Source organism: Paramisgurnus dabryanus, chromosome 4 (genome assembly GCF_030506205.2).
Source record: "Paramisgurnus dabryanus chromosome 4, PD_genome_1.1, whole genome shotgun sequence".
NCBI lineage: Eukaryota > Metazoa > Chordata > Actinopteri > Cypriniformes > Cobitidae > Paramisgurnus > Paramisgurnus dabryanus.
In genome coordinates, this window is record NC_133340.1 from 2632279 (window position 1) to 2650869 (window position 18591).

Genomic DNA, 18591 nt, shown 5'->3' on the forward strand with positions numbered 1-18591 from the left:
TGTAAAGGTAAACAAAAAAACAAAAAAAAAACATTTATGTTGTCAGATGTTGTATACTTATGTGTTGTAAATTCAGATCAATGTTGGGTTTTGAAGTCATATCAACGTTGGATTTTGATGTCAGGTCAACGTTCGCTTTTGACATGAGGCCAACATTATGGTTCTTGACATCGGATCAACGTCTGATTTTGATGTGGGGCCAACATTGAATTTTCATGTCAATGCCCAATGTTGGGCAGATGTCAAGGTGAATTAAGACCAGGGCATTTTCAAATATGTACACACACGCACACACACTTTACATTTCAGTCAAGTAGGCAACAAGCAAGTCTAAAGCTACCTCCCCACTTGTCCAAAAATAGTTAGAATCCTAACCAGAGGCTGTTGTTATGAGTCAGAATATTTTAGGTGAACAAAAAGAACATAAGCCGTTTGGCACAGCAATTTTGAATACAAAAAATATTAACTACTAGGCTATTTAAGAAATATTAGGTTTAAACAAATGTAAATCAGTACCATAATAATTTACCCAGAAATTAAAATGATATATTAAAGGGGACATTTTGCCAATTTAAAGGCGTGAGCAAAAATGTGCCATTTTGGGGTGTGTCCTTTTAAATGCAAATGAGCTTATCTCTGCACTAAATTGCAGTGCCGTGGTTGGATAGGGCAGATTAAGGGGTGGTATTATCCCCTTCTGACATCACAAGGGGAGCCAAATTTTAATGACCTATTTTTTAACATGCTTGCAGAGAATGGTTAACCAAAACTAAGTTACTGGGTTGATCTTTTTCACATTTTCTAGGTTGATAAAAGCACTGGGGACCCAATTATAGCACTTAAACATGGAAAAAGTCGAATTTTCATGATATGTCCCCTTTAAACTTATTTTAGCCTTACATTATAGTTTTATAGTTTTTTTCAGGCAAGTCGGTTTCTTATAACAAAAGGGTAATACAGAATTTTTTTGCCTATAGACAAAATTAAAGTTATTTTCAAGCGTTCATTCACTTTAATGAGAGAGGCGGAATAGACACGACAGGTTACCGACACCAGTGACGTCAAAAATCACCCATGCGTGGCCTGACGTCACCACAGACGCCGGTTATGATTGGAGTTTTTCAGAGCGGGTCTCTCTGTGTAAGGACCCCGCTTCTACTGTACGAATTTCTTAGGGGATGCACAAACTAAATTGTTTTGTATAGACAGATTAAATAAATACATTTTCTAAAATTCAATCACCTCTAAATGCCCTATAAAGACAAATTTGTGTCGAATATCTAGGATTTATCATTGATGTTTGTCATGCATATCTGTTATTGTTTGTTTCAATACATTTTTTCTATCTCAAATGCATGTTAAAAATAGCCTACAGTTGAAAAACGGTGCGGTGCGATCGTCGTTGTGATGTCAGTAAATTTAGGTGCCCCCTCAGGATGCCTGACTAGTCGCGCTCACCAATGAACGTCTACAGTGTGAATGTCCTTCATTTCTCTGTCTGGCTATTGAACTTGCCATCGCGGATCTAAATTTGGATTAAAATAATAGAGAGAGAAGAGAAACACAGATCCAGTTTTTCGCTGCAGCCTCACGAGCTCCTAAATCGCGTGACATTCTGGAGCGTGTAAAACAACTTTGACTGCGCGCGACATGGAGTGCCGAGTGCTGTCGATTCAGAGTCATGTCGTGAGAGGATACGTTGGAAATAAATCGGCGTCCTTTCCCTTACAGGTGAGACACCAAGCTAACGTCGTTTGTAGAAGTGGGAAATACACAAATGTTGTTCAAGGAGCCTGACAGCATGCCGATGTGCAAAGTAAAGGTCACATGGTCAATACCCATCATTTGATGCCTGTAACATGCATTGCAGTTTGTGCACAATTAAAGTCTAAATTATTGATATGTTAAAATGATCAGAACTTTGTCCTCTGCATGCTTGTTGCGTTGTGCTGCCTGACAGATACTTGGGTCAAATAAGTAATGCTATTCCCATATATAAACTTATCTTGTGAGGAAATAACGCTTGTATACAAAGTCAGCTCATACAAAACCAGTGGTGGCCAGCAGGTTATATTGGCACAACCCACTTGCGGTGAGACCGGCAGACACACGGCGACTGTCATTTTTAAGAAAAGTGACACTGGCGTTCATCATCTCTGAATCACTGATTGTCGATTTCCGAAGCATCATTTGGCACGTGGGATTGCGCTGCGTCCAAACTATGAAACCACGCTCATTAGATTTTGAATGGGTCCAGCTGTCAGAAAGCTACTGTCCTCAAGAGCTCTTTATGATTCCTTCTGCATGCTTTTGTTATCATTGCCAGTCATATTCAAAGACAACAGTCACTTATGTATTAAAATACGATATAGCAATTTATTTAACGAAATTGGAGAAAATACAAAAATAATTTTGCATGCTTGCGCTGTCGTACGTTTCCAATGCTGACGTCACAGCAGGGGGATTTAATTCAAGCCGAGTCGTGACATTTGATTTTTTTTAAAGGTTCTGAAATCTCCTCACACACATTCATCTCTTATGACGTGACAGATGACGTTTTATTCATACGCTTATTGTTTAAACTTTGAATAAGTGTGTTTCCATAGGAGATTGTTTTTTACTAAGTTAACGTTACCTTATCAAAACCCGATTGGCACGTATAATTGAATATGAATATCACAAATAGACGAACACTTTTCAGTCAGGTTTTGCTATAGAGAACCTTGTGTCCTTTTCTCCTCAATAATACGTTATTTAAAAATAAATTACATTTATAAATCATTACACTTATTGATTACATTATACATTTTTGTATGTTGTATGTGGAGGGATTCCGAAACTACTAACATTATACATTTTTCTTGGATGGCATTTTAAACATGTCTTCAAGTTAAAATTGTGTTTATAATCATTTTTTTAAGATGGAAAAACAAAAGTGTTTACTTGTTTCGTGAGCTATCAACATGGACTTGGAGAACACAAGGGTTGACTAAACTTAACTAATTCAAGTCTTTGTGAATATTACACTTGTAGTTCAAGGATAAACTTTCATAAAAAATAAGCGTTCGTAAATATTTTGTTCTTTCAGGTCTTGGGGTTTGAAGTGGACTCGATCAACTCTGTTCAGTTTTCTAACCACACAGGTAGGCTGAATTTGATTATGCAAGCATTTTGCTAATACATCTGTTGTCACAGCAAAACAATCTTGCATAAAGTATTTCTTCAGTTTGAGTAACTAGGCTTGTGTTGTTTAATTATTTAGTTATAAATGAAGGATTCTGTAAGCTTTTCTTTTTAACTGTAAAAGTAAAAAGCGAACTATGCTTGCACAAATCATCCTTTAAAGTGTTGAAGAAGCATTTATTTGTATTATTATGTAATATGCTTTGATGAGTGATTGCTGTATTGTGACATCATTAGTGTGCGCCTTTTTCCTCCTTATGACCTCATTATTGGCAGGGCCAGACAACTTTGTTTTAACCTGTTACAGAACAGAAGAAAAATGACATTGCATGATAGTGCTTATTGAAAAATTGCATATGTATCTGTACAGCTTTTTGCTGAAATGTTAAAGTGGATGTGCGATTTTTTCAGACCAATGTTTTTTATATCCCATTATATCAGCCATAAGTTAGCATTTTATAAGATGATTCCTGTTGAATTGTACAACAGGCAACAACATTGCTCCTTTTGTTTGAGCATCCTGCCATAGCAAGATTGGGTATTAGTACATGTTAACAATATGCAAAAGGTACAAACCTTAAAGTAAACGATGACGCAAGTTATTGTCTCCAACGTAAATCTCTTTTCTTGGACTACAACAAACACACAGATTGTAGGCAATAGTTTACTTCCTGGGATTGATGATGTAGACAAGACCGACATTATCATAATTCCTCCCACTTCAGACCTTTAGCATGTAAGTTAACTCCTGTTAGCATTGTTTTGTTGACTGAATCTTTCAAACATGATAAGGAGCGTCACATTTCCAGCTGATGTCAGAGGTATTCAGGCCAATCACAAAGTACAGATTAGCTGGCCAATCAGGGACCCAGCTCTTTTCAAATCAATGAGTTTTGTACAAAATCGGTGCGTTTCAGGAAGAGAGTATATCTGGAGCTACAAAAATGTACGTTATGTGAAAAAGAATATTTTTTTAACCGTAAACCACGTGAACACATTGTATTATACCAAATACACAAAATAACATTGTTTTTTTAGCAATGAAATGGGTGCTTTTTAAGTGTTTGTTAGGGATGCACTGAATGTTTGGCAACCGAAATTATCATGTTCGGCCAAAAACATTTTCGGTTTTCGGCCAAACAAGTGAAAAGACCGAATGCATTTTACCAAACATAGAGTCTTTGATGACGAGATCGAATGGCAACAGCACAGAGTGGGAGGCGTGCAAATGCAGAAAACATATTGGTGAACGCATTTTAAAGAGTAACTAAACCCCTGGTCAGAGCCTGACTCCACCCACTGCAATATTTGAAAAATGCAAGAAAAGTGGGCAGATCCCAACGGAGATAGAGGGGACGAACTAAGTGCGTGGTGAGCTTGAACCTGCTTACATCACGAGTAATTTCTTGGACCCAACATCCAATAGGAAAATTAAACTGCAGTAGCCACCGTTCAACCTGAAGAGGGCAGCACTCAGACGTTTTTACACCATATATTGTAGTATTGAAACACTTTATATCCAAATGTCAAAAAACTTACTAAAATCAATGAACAGCACTAATAAAGCATAATTCTTACAGATCATTAACTAAAAAAAGTTGGTTTAGGGTTTAGTTACTCTTTAAAGTCAGGATTCCCACTGGTACTAGAAATCCTTGAAAGTTTGTGAATCTGGGGGAAAAAATGCAAGGCCCTGGGAACTTTTTGAAAATATACATACATAGAATACAGGTCATTGAAAGAGCTTGAATCTATTTTATCCATATTATGCCTTGTATAGTGTAGGATAATATCATAAAAATTCTAGACTTTTTAAGCACACATGCTAAACTGTTCGCTTTAAATTATTATATCTTCTGTATGTGAATGTTGATTCTTAACAAAATGCTTTTTTGAATAGTTGTTATTGACAAATGAAGACGTCTCGGGTTACGTATGTAACTGTTGTTCCCTGAGAAGGGAACGAGACGCTGTGTCTCCCTTGCCGTACTTCCTGCGTTCCTGTAACGCTGTCTTTGGCAATATTTCAGATAGCGATATACTTCCTGTCTCTTGCGTCATCCTGCCTTTGTTGTTAAGCCTCACCATTGGTTGAATTTGATATACACATTCAGACACACTTACCCCTGGAGGCATCCCCAAAGTGTCACCGCAGTGACGCAGCGTGAGTTCCCTCCAAAGGGAACTGTAACACTGTATCTTTAAAGGTATCTCGATGTAACCTTACTCTCACTTGACATTTAGTCCTTGAATTTGAGGGTATTGGACCTGGAAAGTCCTTGAAAGGTCCTTGAGTTTGAAGTTAAAGGGATAGTTCGGCCAAAAACGATATTAAACCCATGATTTACTCACCCCCAAGCTGTCAGAGTTGCATATGTCCATCGTTTTTCAGATAAACACATTTTCGGATATTTTAGAAAATATTTTAGATCTTTCTGTTGATTAAATGTAATGTTACGGGGTCCACCCATAGTCCACGACCTTAAAGTCCAAAAAACGTGCGTCCATCCTTCACAAATTAAATCCAAACGGCTCCAGGATGATAAACAAAGGTCTTCTGAGGGTAATCAGTGCGGTGTTGTTGTAGAAATATCCATATTTAAAACTTTATTAACGTAAATAAATACCTTCCGGTAGCGCCGCCATCTTAGTCGCGTCCGCATTCAGGATGAGAGCTTACGCAGCCTACGGAGGCTACTCTGCTGCTGCTCTGTGCCCCCGCCCTCCGAATTTGTCATACGTCACTAAGAAAAGTGCGTACACTACGCTAATACTCTCTCATGAATACAGAGGAGTCTAAGATGGCGGCGCTACCGGAAGGTAGTTAATTACGTAAATAAAATTTTAAATATGAATATTTCTACAACAACACCGTACGGATTACCCTCAGAAGACCTTTGTTTATCATCCTGGAGCCGTTTGGATTTAATTTGTGAAGGATGGATGCACTTTTTTTGGACTTGAAGGTCGTGGACTATGGCTGGACCCCGTAACGTTACATTTATTCAACTGAAAGATCTAAAATATCCGAAAATGTGTTTGTCTGAAAAATGATGGACATATGCAACTTGGACAGCTTGGGGGTGAGTAAATCATGGGTTTAATATCGTTTTTGGCCGAACTATCCCTTTAACTAAGGTGTGGGAACTCTGTAAAATGTCAGATTAATACGCGAAAGCATACAGCAGTACAAATTTAATTTATCATTTAAAATCAAGACATTCTAAACAGCATGAAGCGTATGAGAAAGACACTGTGGCGGCGATCCTATTTGTCTGCTGAATGCACAAGCATGGAGAACGAGAATGGCCCTATAATTATGGCTGAAATGTAAAAAAAAATAATTGTTGAATATTGTTAAATAAATATACCGGTAGTATAAGGGACATTCTGAAAAATTGCAAAATAATTAGGAATTTAAAAATTTTTGGTTGTTCGGTATTCAGCCTTTGGATACTGTTTTATTTTCAGTAGTCTAAACAATACGTTATATGTGGCACAACCTTCTCTTGGATGTTGACCTGTGACTGGCCTCCTGCTCTGCTCCGTTGCTTTCTTCTCCTTGGGGTCTTAATGTCTTTAGCCACTGGAGTTAGTTTTATCATTTTAAACCCATAGTGAAACCAGACTTGGACACTTTAACATGAATTTATATCTTTAAAGCAGCCATTGTCACCATAGCTAATGGTGTACCACAGGTATGATTGCTTTCCTATTTACATACATGTGAGATAAACAATTGCTGTGTCCCATTTCGAAGGCTGGATCCATTCCTTTGGAACCTGGAGAAAGAAGGACACATTCTGAGGTCGCATTTGAAGCAGCCTTCAAAATAGTTCGGCCTTCCTATCCTTCAGTCGCGCTGTTGTGATGCAAACTGTGTTAAAATGCAGCTTTCGGAGATTGCAGCCTTCGAATTAGGACACAGCTAATAACCTCAATGAAATCAGTACCGTCAGTTCTATTCATTACCGTATTGTCCCGAATGTTGCCTATTAATATTTTATTAACTTTAGAAATCTGCCTTACTATAAACGACTGTAGTTTATCAGGTTGCACCATATCCAGGTGAACTTGGTTATGTGTATTTGACGCCACCTATAGCATTTTTGTGGGTGTACAGTTTGATTGAAATGTAATCATGTCTAAAACTCGAATAAAAGACAACATTTGTTTATTGAGAGGCATTTGCATGAAAAATATTACGTTGTATATTCAACAATATGGTATTTAATGGTATGCATTGACCTAATGCTATATGTTTCGCCATATCTCGACTCGCTTTAAATAGTGATTTCTTTAATCCGGAAATGTTATTGTGAAAAATGTTGCTTTATGTTGTTTTTTCATTTGGGTTGTCAGTGGTCACCAGTCAACAAACTAGTTCTAAGTATATGCAAATAATTTTTTGGTAAGTCTCAAAGGCCCATAGTATATTGGCTGCCTTACATGATAGAGACACAACTAAATATGTGATTTGGAGTAACCATTGTCACGGCCGGCTTGCAAACACTGACAAAGGAGACAACACGTTGGGTAAGGGTCAAAAAGGAGTAACATTTATATAATATATAATATAATACTTAAGCAAACGGGAAACGAGATGACACAGGAAGCGAGGGGAGCGAGCAACATCATTCTGACGGGAACTGCTTAAATTTGCTGGCGTCAGCTCCAACACAGGTGTAAGTCCTCAGAAATTATGACATTACTTGCCCTAACACCATCCTGCGAAACAAGCAAAAAGGAAAACCAAACAAACAACAATATGGGTTCAATATCATACCCTGAAGAAGGCTATCTGTGCCGCTACGCGTGGGTTACTGCCCTGTTATATGTTTTTAATGTTATAGCCATATTTAAATAAAGGCTTTTTACCTTTTGATATATGAAGAGTGCCTTGGATTCCCCTTTTTTTCACGTTTTGTATACCCTACACCAAAGAGCACCTAACTAATTTTTCCCAAACAAAAAATTTTTGGATTTTTTCTGATTTCAACAATATGGGTTCATTTAGGGTGACCATATGTGCCATTCTTCCCGGACGCGTCCTGGCCGGGATTTCGGGTGCGTCTTCCGGAAGTCGTATTTGTTGACCGCATACGTCATAGAGGATTATTATTATTATTACAGAAAAGCAACCGTTACATTTTAAGGTAAGAATGAAACTACGATTGTATGGCGTATCCAGTCAACAATACGACTTCCGGAAGACGCACCGAAAGGCTGGCCAGGACGCGTCTGTGAAGAATGGCACGTACGGTCACCCTAGTAGAGTGTGTCCCAGTGACCATAGAAGTCTGCTAACTAGGGATGATCATATTGACCAGTTAACTGTTAACCGAAGGCAAGAATTTATGAGCGTTTAATACTATCAGTTAAAAGAAAAAAAATTACAGAATAAAAATATTATTCGGTGCATGTTGACACGTGCCTAGAGACATTTCGCCACCTAAACAATGCAATATACGCTAAATAAACAGTGCAATAGTACATTAGTACAAAGAAATATCACTTTTGATTTCATTGGGACTTTAAATGCATTCATATGATAAAAATTCTGATCCTTGCTATATTTAGTATGGATTTCTTGCCGAAAACACACCAGATGTTATCACATCCTACTATCATTTTGTCTTTTCATCACTTTTTCATTATTCTGCACCCTATTAGTGAACTACAGCCACTTTCTGTCTATTGAAATGCCAGGAACTGTAATCTCTCTGTGATTTTTACAGGTGCATGTGTTAGCATAGTGAAACATAAATGGGTGCCGCAAGGCTTTATGGGTAGAAACATTTATGCAATCGCAGCGGTTCGCATGCGTGGTTTTCGAATGCTTCCCATGATCGTGATTGGGTGTGAAATAGAGGATCTGCATGATGTGTGTGGGCACAGGGATTTGGATTAGAGGTTCGTGATTCGTGTGGTGTTTCCAGCAGAGATGCAGACAGCAGAAAACGATGACGACAGACACCGGCCTTATCGCAAAACACACACATGCACGCACAAACACACGGACCACGACGACAATGATGCGTCTTTCATCCATCGCCTCAGGCTTTCCTCTGTCCTGTTTCTTAGCAACAAGAAACAAACCATGTGACCGACTCCGTGACTCACCTGAATTGTGACTTCACGGCTTGCTCAGCAACAGCAAAAGCCTTTGACGAAACAGAATGGGGTTTGGTCCACCACCCGTATACTGTGTCTGGGTCTTTTCTAAGATTTCTATGCGTACCCCACATATCCTGTCAGTATTGTACACTGCATATCTGTTTGCTGCTGCTGTGTATGTTTGACCTTTGACCTGTCATTATTTAGGTTACTCTCACTGGAAGGGGCAGGTGCTGACAGCGGACGAGCTTCACGTCTTGTATGAAGGGATCAAACTGAATAACGTCAACCACTATGACTACGTACTCACAGGTGAGCACCAAACACCTATCGCACTCTTTAGTCATTTGTTGAGGTCTTCGGTTTCTTTATTAAAAAAAAAAATATTTTTTACGTTTGTCATAGTTCTTTAGAGAAATGTTAATTTGCCTTTACTTGGGTTTGTCTTGTAATGAAATATGCATAGATGAATTGAAGTCATTTGGATTACTCTGATGATGGATGGGATGTGCTTTTGGAGCTTTGAAATGTTAACCACCTTGTAAGAAGGTAACATGAGAGCATTTTAACTCTTTCACCGCCAGCGTTTTTAAAAAAAGTTGCCAGCCAGCCCTAGCGTTTTTCATGATTTTCACCAAAGTTTAATGCCTTCCAGAAAATGTTCTTCTTATAATATAACATACAATATACCAAATGAAAGAACAGACCCTCTGCTTTCAAAAAAAAAAAAAAACGTTTCATCCTACCTTCAGTGGTTCTTTTGTAATCAGCTTTTGAATATGGGTAGGTTTCTGCAAAATCACCACATTTTGAGCAAAAAGCAGAGATAATTCCATTATTGTGACGGACTTTTCCTAGAGATCCCAGTCAGAGCGATCTTTAAAACAGACACGGACATGCAGCCGCTTGCCATAGGGCAATACTTCCGAGTTTAAAAAGTTGCGGAAGGATAATAGCGGTATTGCGGAAAGACGGAAAATCTCGTCATTGGCGGGAAAGCGTTTTCTCTTAATTGACGAGATATCTCGTCAATGGCGGTGAAAGAGTTAATATTAAAGGGGTCATATCATGAAAATCTGACTTTTTCCATGTTTCAGTGCTATAATTTGGTCCCCAGTGCTTCTATCAACCTAGAAAATGTAAAAAACGATCAACCCAGTAACTTAGTTTTGGTAAACCATTCTCTGCAAGCACTTGAAAAAATAGGTCATTGGAATTTGGCTCCCCTTGTGATGTCAGAAGGGGATAATACGCCCCTTAATCTGCACTATCCAACCACGGCACTGCTATTTAGTGCAGAGATCAGCTCATTTGCATTTAAAGGACACACCCAAAAACGGCACATTTTTGCTCACACCTACAAAGTGACTTTAAAAGATTTTAACATGCTATAATAAATTATCTATATGGTATTTTGCGTTAAAACTTCACATACGTACTCTAGGGACACTAAATATTTATCTTAAAAAAGTCTTGTAAAATGCCCCCTTTAATGTAAATCTTGGCTTTGAAAGAAACATTTGAATTTGACAGGAGCTGACAAAAACTTCAATGCACCCCGTCCCATGCTGTTTGTGCTATGGAGGAAGTGAATGGTACCCAAATTCGTGTGGCTTGTCGATGCAGAGTTACGCTTTTACGTTTCTTTGCAATCGGTCTTGAGATTTTCCATGAAACCGTTTGACATTGATGAAATGTGTTGGTTGTTTTAATGTGAGACAATGGACAAACTAGGTCATGTTCGGGAGCCCCAAGGGATCTGAATATAGTAAAAATATGGAAATGGGCTCTTTTGACTTGGAATAGGCGATGGAAATCAGCTTCATCATTGTGGCAGTGTTTTTGCACACACAAGTGTAGTACTTGAGAACAAGTTTTAGTCATTTTACTTAAACGGATAGTTCACACAAAAATGAAAACAGATCTGGGGGACCACTGACTTCCATAGTATAATTTTTTTCCTCTGTGAAAGTCAATGGTGCCCCAGATCTGCTTGGTTATTACAAACTTTTTTCAAAAATCTTTCTTTGTGTTCAGTGACGTGTTAACAAGTTTGGAACAACTTGAGAGTAAGTAAATGATGAACGAATTTTCATTTTTGTGTGTATTATCCCTTTAAGAGGCCCTTTATCAAATACAACCACAATTACAACAATAGATTTAAATTAAATCACCAAATTGGTTTACAAAACCCAGTCCTATTGTGTAGTCAAAGAATGAGGGAAAAGAGATGTCTCTCTCTTTCTCTCCCTCTCTCTCTTCTGACACTTCTAACTAGCACCGAGGGAACGTAGAGGACATGTGGTCATAGAGTTGCAGGTCTGGCACAAGCACAGCCGACAGAGACGTTTTGCTTCATTGAGTGTGTTAGCAAGCGAGAAGTCTCTTGTGCATGAACTCGCCTTTATCGTCACCTTGAGAGAGCAGCAGAGAACAGAATGGATGAAGGAAAAATAAGAAGATAGGAGAACTAGAGAGCCAAGATTTCACATTGCTCTCCAGATACAATCTCAGCCCAAAAACTAAAGTCTGCGTCTCCAGAATTAAAAGGGATAGTTCACCCAAAAATGCTCAGTACAAACCTGTGTACGCTTCGTTGTTATGCTGAACACATAGGATGATATTTTGAGCAATTTTTGTAACCAAACCATTTCTGAGCACCACTGACTTCCATATTATGTTTCTTTCCTAGTCAATGGTGCTCCTGTTTCCTGCTTGATTTAAAATATCTTCTTTTTTGTTAAGCAAAACACAGAAATTTATTCAGGTTTGTAACAACATGAGGGTAAGTAAATTATGACCGAATTTTTATTTTTGGGTGAACTATCCCTTTAAGCTTTAACTCCTAAAAGGTATTCTGACCCAATGATTTATTATGAAATATTCATTATAAACAAATCGCCCATTTGTTGGAACAACTTGCATATAAAAATGATTGATATAAAAGGCAAGAGGGTTTATTTGAGCGTTGTGTCTTGGAGTAGGGTTAGGAGACACCAGTAGAAAATTAAATTAGCTTAGTGTTTAACTCTTTCCCCATCAGCGTTTAAAAAAAATGCCAATTAGTGCCAGCCAAAGTTTATTGCCTTTTTAGAAAATTTTATTTTTTAAAAGCTTTTGGGTAACCAGTCAGTCAGTGGCTGTGGGCGGGGCTTAATCAGTGTGATGTCACATTATCAGGAGAATCAGAACCGTATGTCTAATGAGCCTGCTTTGGTTTAATGGGGATGGAAAAAGGGATTTTTTTTCATTGTAGACTCCACAAACTGCCAACACGCATTTATTATATATATACGCAAATAAGTGCCCTTTAAAATAACAAACTTGCACATTTTGGTTCGTTTATTTAGTTCTGGGGAGTTAAATTTAAGTTATGTTCTTTACTGTGATATATTATATTTATGACTACTGAAGGAAAGTATTTTCTATATTGTTCTGGCATGTGGTGCCTTTAAATGTCACTGCTGTAGAGTAGATGAATCTCACTGACATTTAATTTAGCTCAACATTCAACTAGAGCCATGTGTTACAATCTTGAAATGAATCAGGGATGGATGGATGGATGGATGGATGTGCTACTTATTGTGATGTTGTGTTGAATTGTTTCTCTATTGCTGTAGGTTACATGAGAGATACATCATTCCTGGAGATGGTGGTTGATATTGTACAGGAGCTGAAGAGAGCCAATCCTAATCTTGTATATGGTGAGTTTCTCTCTGTGTGTTGAGACACATGACAGGAATTGGTGTGTATATTTGATAAAATATAATGAAATAAATATGCAAATATGTAGAATAACATAGCAATAGCAAAGTAAATATTAAACATTACCCCAAGATTTACTCACCCTCAAGCAATCTGAGATACAAATGTCCATCATCTTTTAGACGAACAAATTTGGAGTTATTTTTGTGAAGCGATCTGAAAAAAAACATCACATGGTGAAATTTAAAGGGATAGTTCAGCCACAAATGATATTAAACCCCACCAAGCTGTCCGAGTTGCATATGTCCATCGTTTTTTAGACAAACACATTTTCGGATATTTTATCAAATGTTTTAGATCTTTCAGTTGATTAAATGTAATGTTACAAACCGGTAACTCTCTCGATAAATGCACAATCAACATCAGTCATTTTGCAAACAGACAACCGCATAGCACTTGCCCCTCCCACAATAAGTGGAGTTTGCCTCTGACGCGAGTGAAATGCTTGCTTTTTCCGCGCGTCTACTCCGCTCTACACGCGCGAATGCATCCAAATTGTTCAAGCGGCAAACCACGTGCGGTAGACGCGATTTTGACGCCCAAAACGCGTTTGGTGTAAACTCAGCATAAGGAATGAATGGGGCTAAGCTAAATGCTAACACATTCATGACACGCTGTACAAAGATTCATTGCATGCATTGAAAAAAGATAGGTATGTATTTATTTGTCTAAGTTAAGGTAAGAACTTAGTCAAATATTGAAAAACAGTGCTGTTTTCCTTTAAAGTTTAAAATATGGATATTTTTCTCACAAAATCGCATTGATGACCCGCAGAAGACCCTTATTATATCATTGGTCCGTGTGGATTACCTTTGTGAAGAATGAATGCACTTTTTTGGGGTTTAAAGTCAGAAGTTGTTCCCTGATCCCTGTTTTCTATTATGATGGACATATGTATCTCGGATTGCTTGAGGGGGAGTTAATCATGGGGTAATTTTGATATTTGGCTGACCTCCTAGTTAAACATAACTTGCTTTTCTCCTGTTTCTCAGTTTGTGACCCTGTCCTGGGTGACCATGGTTCAATGGTAAGCTTTTTTGTTCTCTGCGTACTTACCAGATACTTTTTGCTTCCTTTGTATATCTACTTCAGAATTTGCATCACGATGTGTTGAATTTGTTAATTTGACCGCAGATTTGTTTCTTTGCAGTATGTCCCAGAAAATCTGCATCCAGTCTACAAGAATAAAGTGGTACCGGTGGCCGATATCATCACACCGAACCAGTTTGAAGCTGAGTGAGTAGAATTCATCCACTCAGCAGCTTTGCTTGTTTTTGATGGAAAAGGCGAATCTCTTCACCCCTTTACTGTACTTTGTGAATGAAAAGTGGTGGTTTAGTGACCTCTGGTGGCCACTGCTAGCATAACAAACATTATCACTGATCAACTCATCTGACTTTGAAATTCTGCATTACAGGCTGTTGACAGGGAAGAATATTAGCACAGAGAAAGATGCTGTTGAGGTGAGTTTAAGTACACACACCTTTCCTTGAAGTGCTTGAAAGATTGTGAATTTGGAGAAAAACATTCAAGGCCCTGGGAAGTTTTTGAAAATATACATACATAGATACAGGTCATTGAAAGCGCTTGAATCTATTTTATGCAAGAAGTTTTCTGAAAAAAAATCCATATTATTCCCTGTGTAGTGTAGGATAATATCATAAAATTCTAGACTTTTTAAGCACACGTGCTAAACTGTTCGCTTTAAATGCTTATATCTTCTGTATGCGAATGTTGATTCGTACCAAAATGCTTTTTTGCATAGTTGTGTTTGACACATGAAAACGTCTCGGGTTACGTATGTAACTGTTCTTCCCTGAGAAGGGAACGAGACGCTGTGTCTCCCTTGCCATACTTCCTGCGTCCCTGTAATGCCGTCTTTGGCAATATTTCAGATACCGATATACTTCCTGGCTCCCGCGTCACCCTGTCTTTGTCGTTAAGCCTCACCATTGGTTGAATTTGATATACACATTCAGACACACTTGCCCCCGGAGGCGTCCCCAAAGTGTCACCGCAGTGATGCAGCGCGAGTTCCCTCAAAAGGGAACTGTAACACTGTATCTTTATAGGTTACACAATGTAACCTTGCTCTCACTCAAAATGTGTCCCCACATTTAGTCCTTGAATTTGAGGGGGATTTGCACCTGAAAAGTCCTTAAATTTGAGAACCCTGTGAGTCAAGCATCAGTATATAAAGCCCAACCATTGTCAGTACATAATGTTTGTGTGTCCAGGTGATGGATCTGCTTCATAAGATGGGTCCAGACACCGTGGTCATCACCAGCTCAGATCTGCCTGCTCGTCAAGGAGACCGATTTCTGGTTTCTTTTGGCAGTCAACGCATTTGTAAGTACATGTGTGAGTGAATTTTTAACAACTAGTTCAACGCACAGGGTCGTTTTAACTAAAGCTGTCACTAATACTGCACTGTGTTTTGTAGAATGTGAATAGATAACTGCTTTTGTGTATATCTGGCAGTGATGCCAGATGGCACGAGGAAGACCCAGCGGGTCCGAATAGAGGTGCCAAAAGTAGACGCGGTGTTTGTGGGCACCGGTGATCTATTTGCTGCTATGCTCCTTGCCTGGACCCACCATTACCCAACGGACCTGAAGGTGCACCGTCTTGCATCATTATAATGTCATTATGCAGCCCTGCCATGCATGCCTTATAATTGCATTTTAATGAGCGTATATTGAACATCGTCTCTTTGTTATATTTTCTGTCTTTCTCAGATGGCTTGTGAAAAGACTTTCTCGGTTATGCACCATGTCATTAAGAGGACTATCTCATATGCTTTCGGTAACGCATTCGTATTGACTCGATTACAATCATAGTAGTGTCACCAATGACATTGTATATATAAATATCTCTCGTTCCTGTGCTCTCAGAGATGGCAGGCCCCGGTAGAAGACCCAGCCCGGCCCAGCTGGAGTTACGCATGGTCCAGAGCAAAGCCGACATAGAAGATCCAGCCATAGTCATGGAAGCCACTGTACTATAGAGTCGCCAAACAGCTCCAACATCTCATCCACACATCATCACCCTCCGCTCACAACTGCACAACCGCAGATGTTGTACATTTTGATATGTAATGTGACATTGCCTTAGAATCTCAGCCAGAGTACGACAGATCCATTTCGTGAGATTCAGCAGGGTACGGCCAATCAAACGCAAGGGAGGGGGGCAAGTCGTGTTTTTCATCCCCTCTCTCTCTCTTTTCCTGTTTTTCTCTCAAAGCTCCTTGAAGAACTCCGGTTCGTCCTGCACATTAAGCCCAGACTCCTGACCAGGTCAGTTATGTACCTAAACTGCCAGTGATCTAGTGAGGACCAGTTTTGCAAATTAAATGACGTCAGTGTGGGTTTGACGCTGTGTTGTTATATGGGGAGGGAGGAGTCAAGACCAATATGGTTAAATCTTAAGGAAAGTCTGGGTCTTAATTCATCCCAAAATGTAAAGTATAGGAAATTATTATTAGTAGTAGTAGTTACGTTTTTTTTTTTTTAAGTAAATGCAAATTGCATTTTAAATAAGTATTTATTATGGTAGTTTTTGTTGTTACTGAAATTGATATATTATATTATATTATATTATATTGCGAAAAATAATACAGTATTAACTCTTTCCCTGCCAGAGTTTTTTTTTTTAAAAGATGCCAGCCAGCACCAGCCTAGAGTTTTTGTTTTGTTTTCAATAAAAATATTCTTATATCAAGATGTATTTTCTTGATGAGCAAAATGACCTAAGAAAATATGTCTAGTTTTTATATAAAAATATAAAATTTAAGTTAATTTGTGTTTAAAACAAGTAAAAAAAAATTGCCAATGGCTTGATAAATTTTTTTCTTGAATTAAGTGTTTAAGAAAAAAAAATATTTATTTAAAAAAAATTCTTACCCCCGTTGGCAGATTTATTTGCTTTTTTAAGCACAAATTTACTTAAATTTGATATTTTTCTACTCTTAAAACTAGATTATTCTTAGGTCATTTTGTTTGCTCATCAAGAAAATGCATCTTAATTTATGAATGTTTAGATATTTCTATTGAAAACAAGACAAAAACACTAAGTAAGAAAGTCATTTTTGCAGTGTACTCTGCAAAAAAATAATTTTCAAGAAAAAAATTCTTAGTATTTTTGTCTTGTTTTCAGTAAAAATATTAAAAAATTCTTTAAGATGCTTTTTCTTGATGACCAAAACAACCCAAGAAAATAAGTCTAGTTTTAAGACAAAAAAAATATCAAATTTAAATGATTTTGTGCATAAAACAAGCAAAAAAAATCTGCCAATGGGGTAAGCAAAAAAAATCTTGAACATTTTTCTTAAACAATACATTTAAGAAAAATGGCTTGTTTTATGCACAAAATCACTTAAATTTGATATTTTTGGTTTAAAAAAATTGACTCACTTTCTTGGGTCGTTTTGCTCATCAAGAAAAAGCATCTTCATTTAATATTTTTTTTTATATATTTACTGAAAACAAGACAAAAATATTAAGAAATTTTTTTCTTAAATCATTTTTTGCAGTGTACTGTACAATATGAACAGACCCTCTGCTTTAAAACAACAAAAAAGTTTCATCCTAGCTATCTTCATTTTTTTTATCAACTTTTTCAATATTGGTAGGTTTTTTCAAAGATTTCACAATTTGGGCAAAAAGGTGAAATAAATACATTTTGTAAAGGACTATTTTTTTTAAATCAGATTCAGACGATCATCAAAACATACACTAAGTTTTTACTCTTTTTAAATCTATGGATACTTCAGTGTTTTATAAGTTGGGTAAGTGGATAAAAGCGGAAATATGGTTTGCCGTAAAAACTCATCTTTGGCAGGGAAGCGTTTTTTCTTAATTGACGAGATAACTCGTCATTGGCTGGGAAAGAGTTAAAGTTTTCCATTATGCAATACTTTCCTTTTGGGGTGAAATTTGAACTTGACATTTCTAAGTGATTCTCATACCTACCTTGAAAGGACATTTTGTGGCCAAACTCAAAAATAACAAGTTCAATAAGTCCAACTTGTGTCTATTAATCTGCGTATTGTATTGTTCGTTTTTGTGAATATTTTCCCTAAAAAGGAGATTTTAATGAAAAGATGCGCTGCTGTATTTTGTGACTAATGTTTTTGGTGATGAAAAGATGTGTTGTAATAATTTTGGCCTTGCTCATGTTTAGGATTTTATTTTATTTTTAATTTATATGATTTTATATATATATATATATATACTAATGCGGAGCCTATGACATTTCACAATGTCATTTTTATTCATCTTATGTAACTAATATTGTCATTTTCTTTAATCGATTGTATTTGCATTGATAATCTATTTGTTTGTACAGGCAGAAGGAACTTGAAAGTAGTTTTAACTTTTTATTTGACAGTATTTTCATATCGTAAAGGAAAAGACTTGAGAACATCTTACAAATGCCTTGACAGAAGTGACTCTGTGTTTGTGCTAGTTGGTGACCAGCACCAGGTTCTCTCTCACTGTAGAAAGCACTTCATGGTTAAAATACTTC

General features: G+C 37.4%; 1 protein-coding gene across 1 annotated transcript; it reads left to right on the forward strand.

Moving 5' to 3' along the window:
• The first annotated feature begins 1415 nt into the window (after window positions 1–1415).
• Window positions 1416–17008, forward strand: LOC135785845 (pyridoxal kinase-like). The gene is made up of 11 exons (XM_065295420.2): window positions 1416–1731; window positions 3089–3143; window positions 9508–9612; window positions 12921–13004; window positions 14058–14092; window positions 14216–14301; window positions 14483–14528; window positions 15303–15414; window positions 15547–15683; window positions 15804–15870; window positions 15960–17008. Exons 1-11 carry the CDS (start codon window positions 1651–1653, stop codon window positions 16070–16072), a joined length of 921 nt encoding a protein of 306 aa, XP_065151492.1. The 5' UTR covers window positions 1416–1650; the 3' UTR covers window positions 16073–17008.
• The last annotated feature ends 1583 nt before the right edge of the window (window positions 17009–18591 follow it).

Excerpts from the sequence above, each read along its gene's own strand:
- LOC135785845 (XM_065295420.2), top strand. The coding sequence starts at position 1,651 with ATGGAGTGCCGAGTGCTGTCGATTCAGAGTCATGTCGTGAGAGGATAC. Across the intron at positions 14,529-15,302 it reads CAGAGAAAGATGCTGTTGAG|GTGATGGATCTGCTTCATAA; the intron begins GTGAGTTTAAGT and ends TTGTGTGTCCAG. Across the intron at positions 15,871-15,959 it reads GACTATCTCATATGCTTTCG|AGATGGCAGGCCCCGGTAGA; the intron begins GTAACGCATTCG and ends CTGTGCTCTCAG.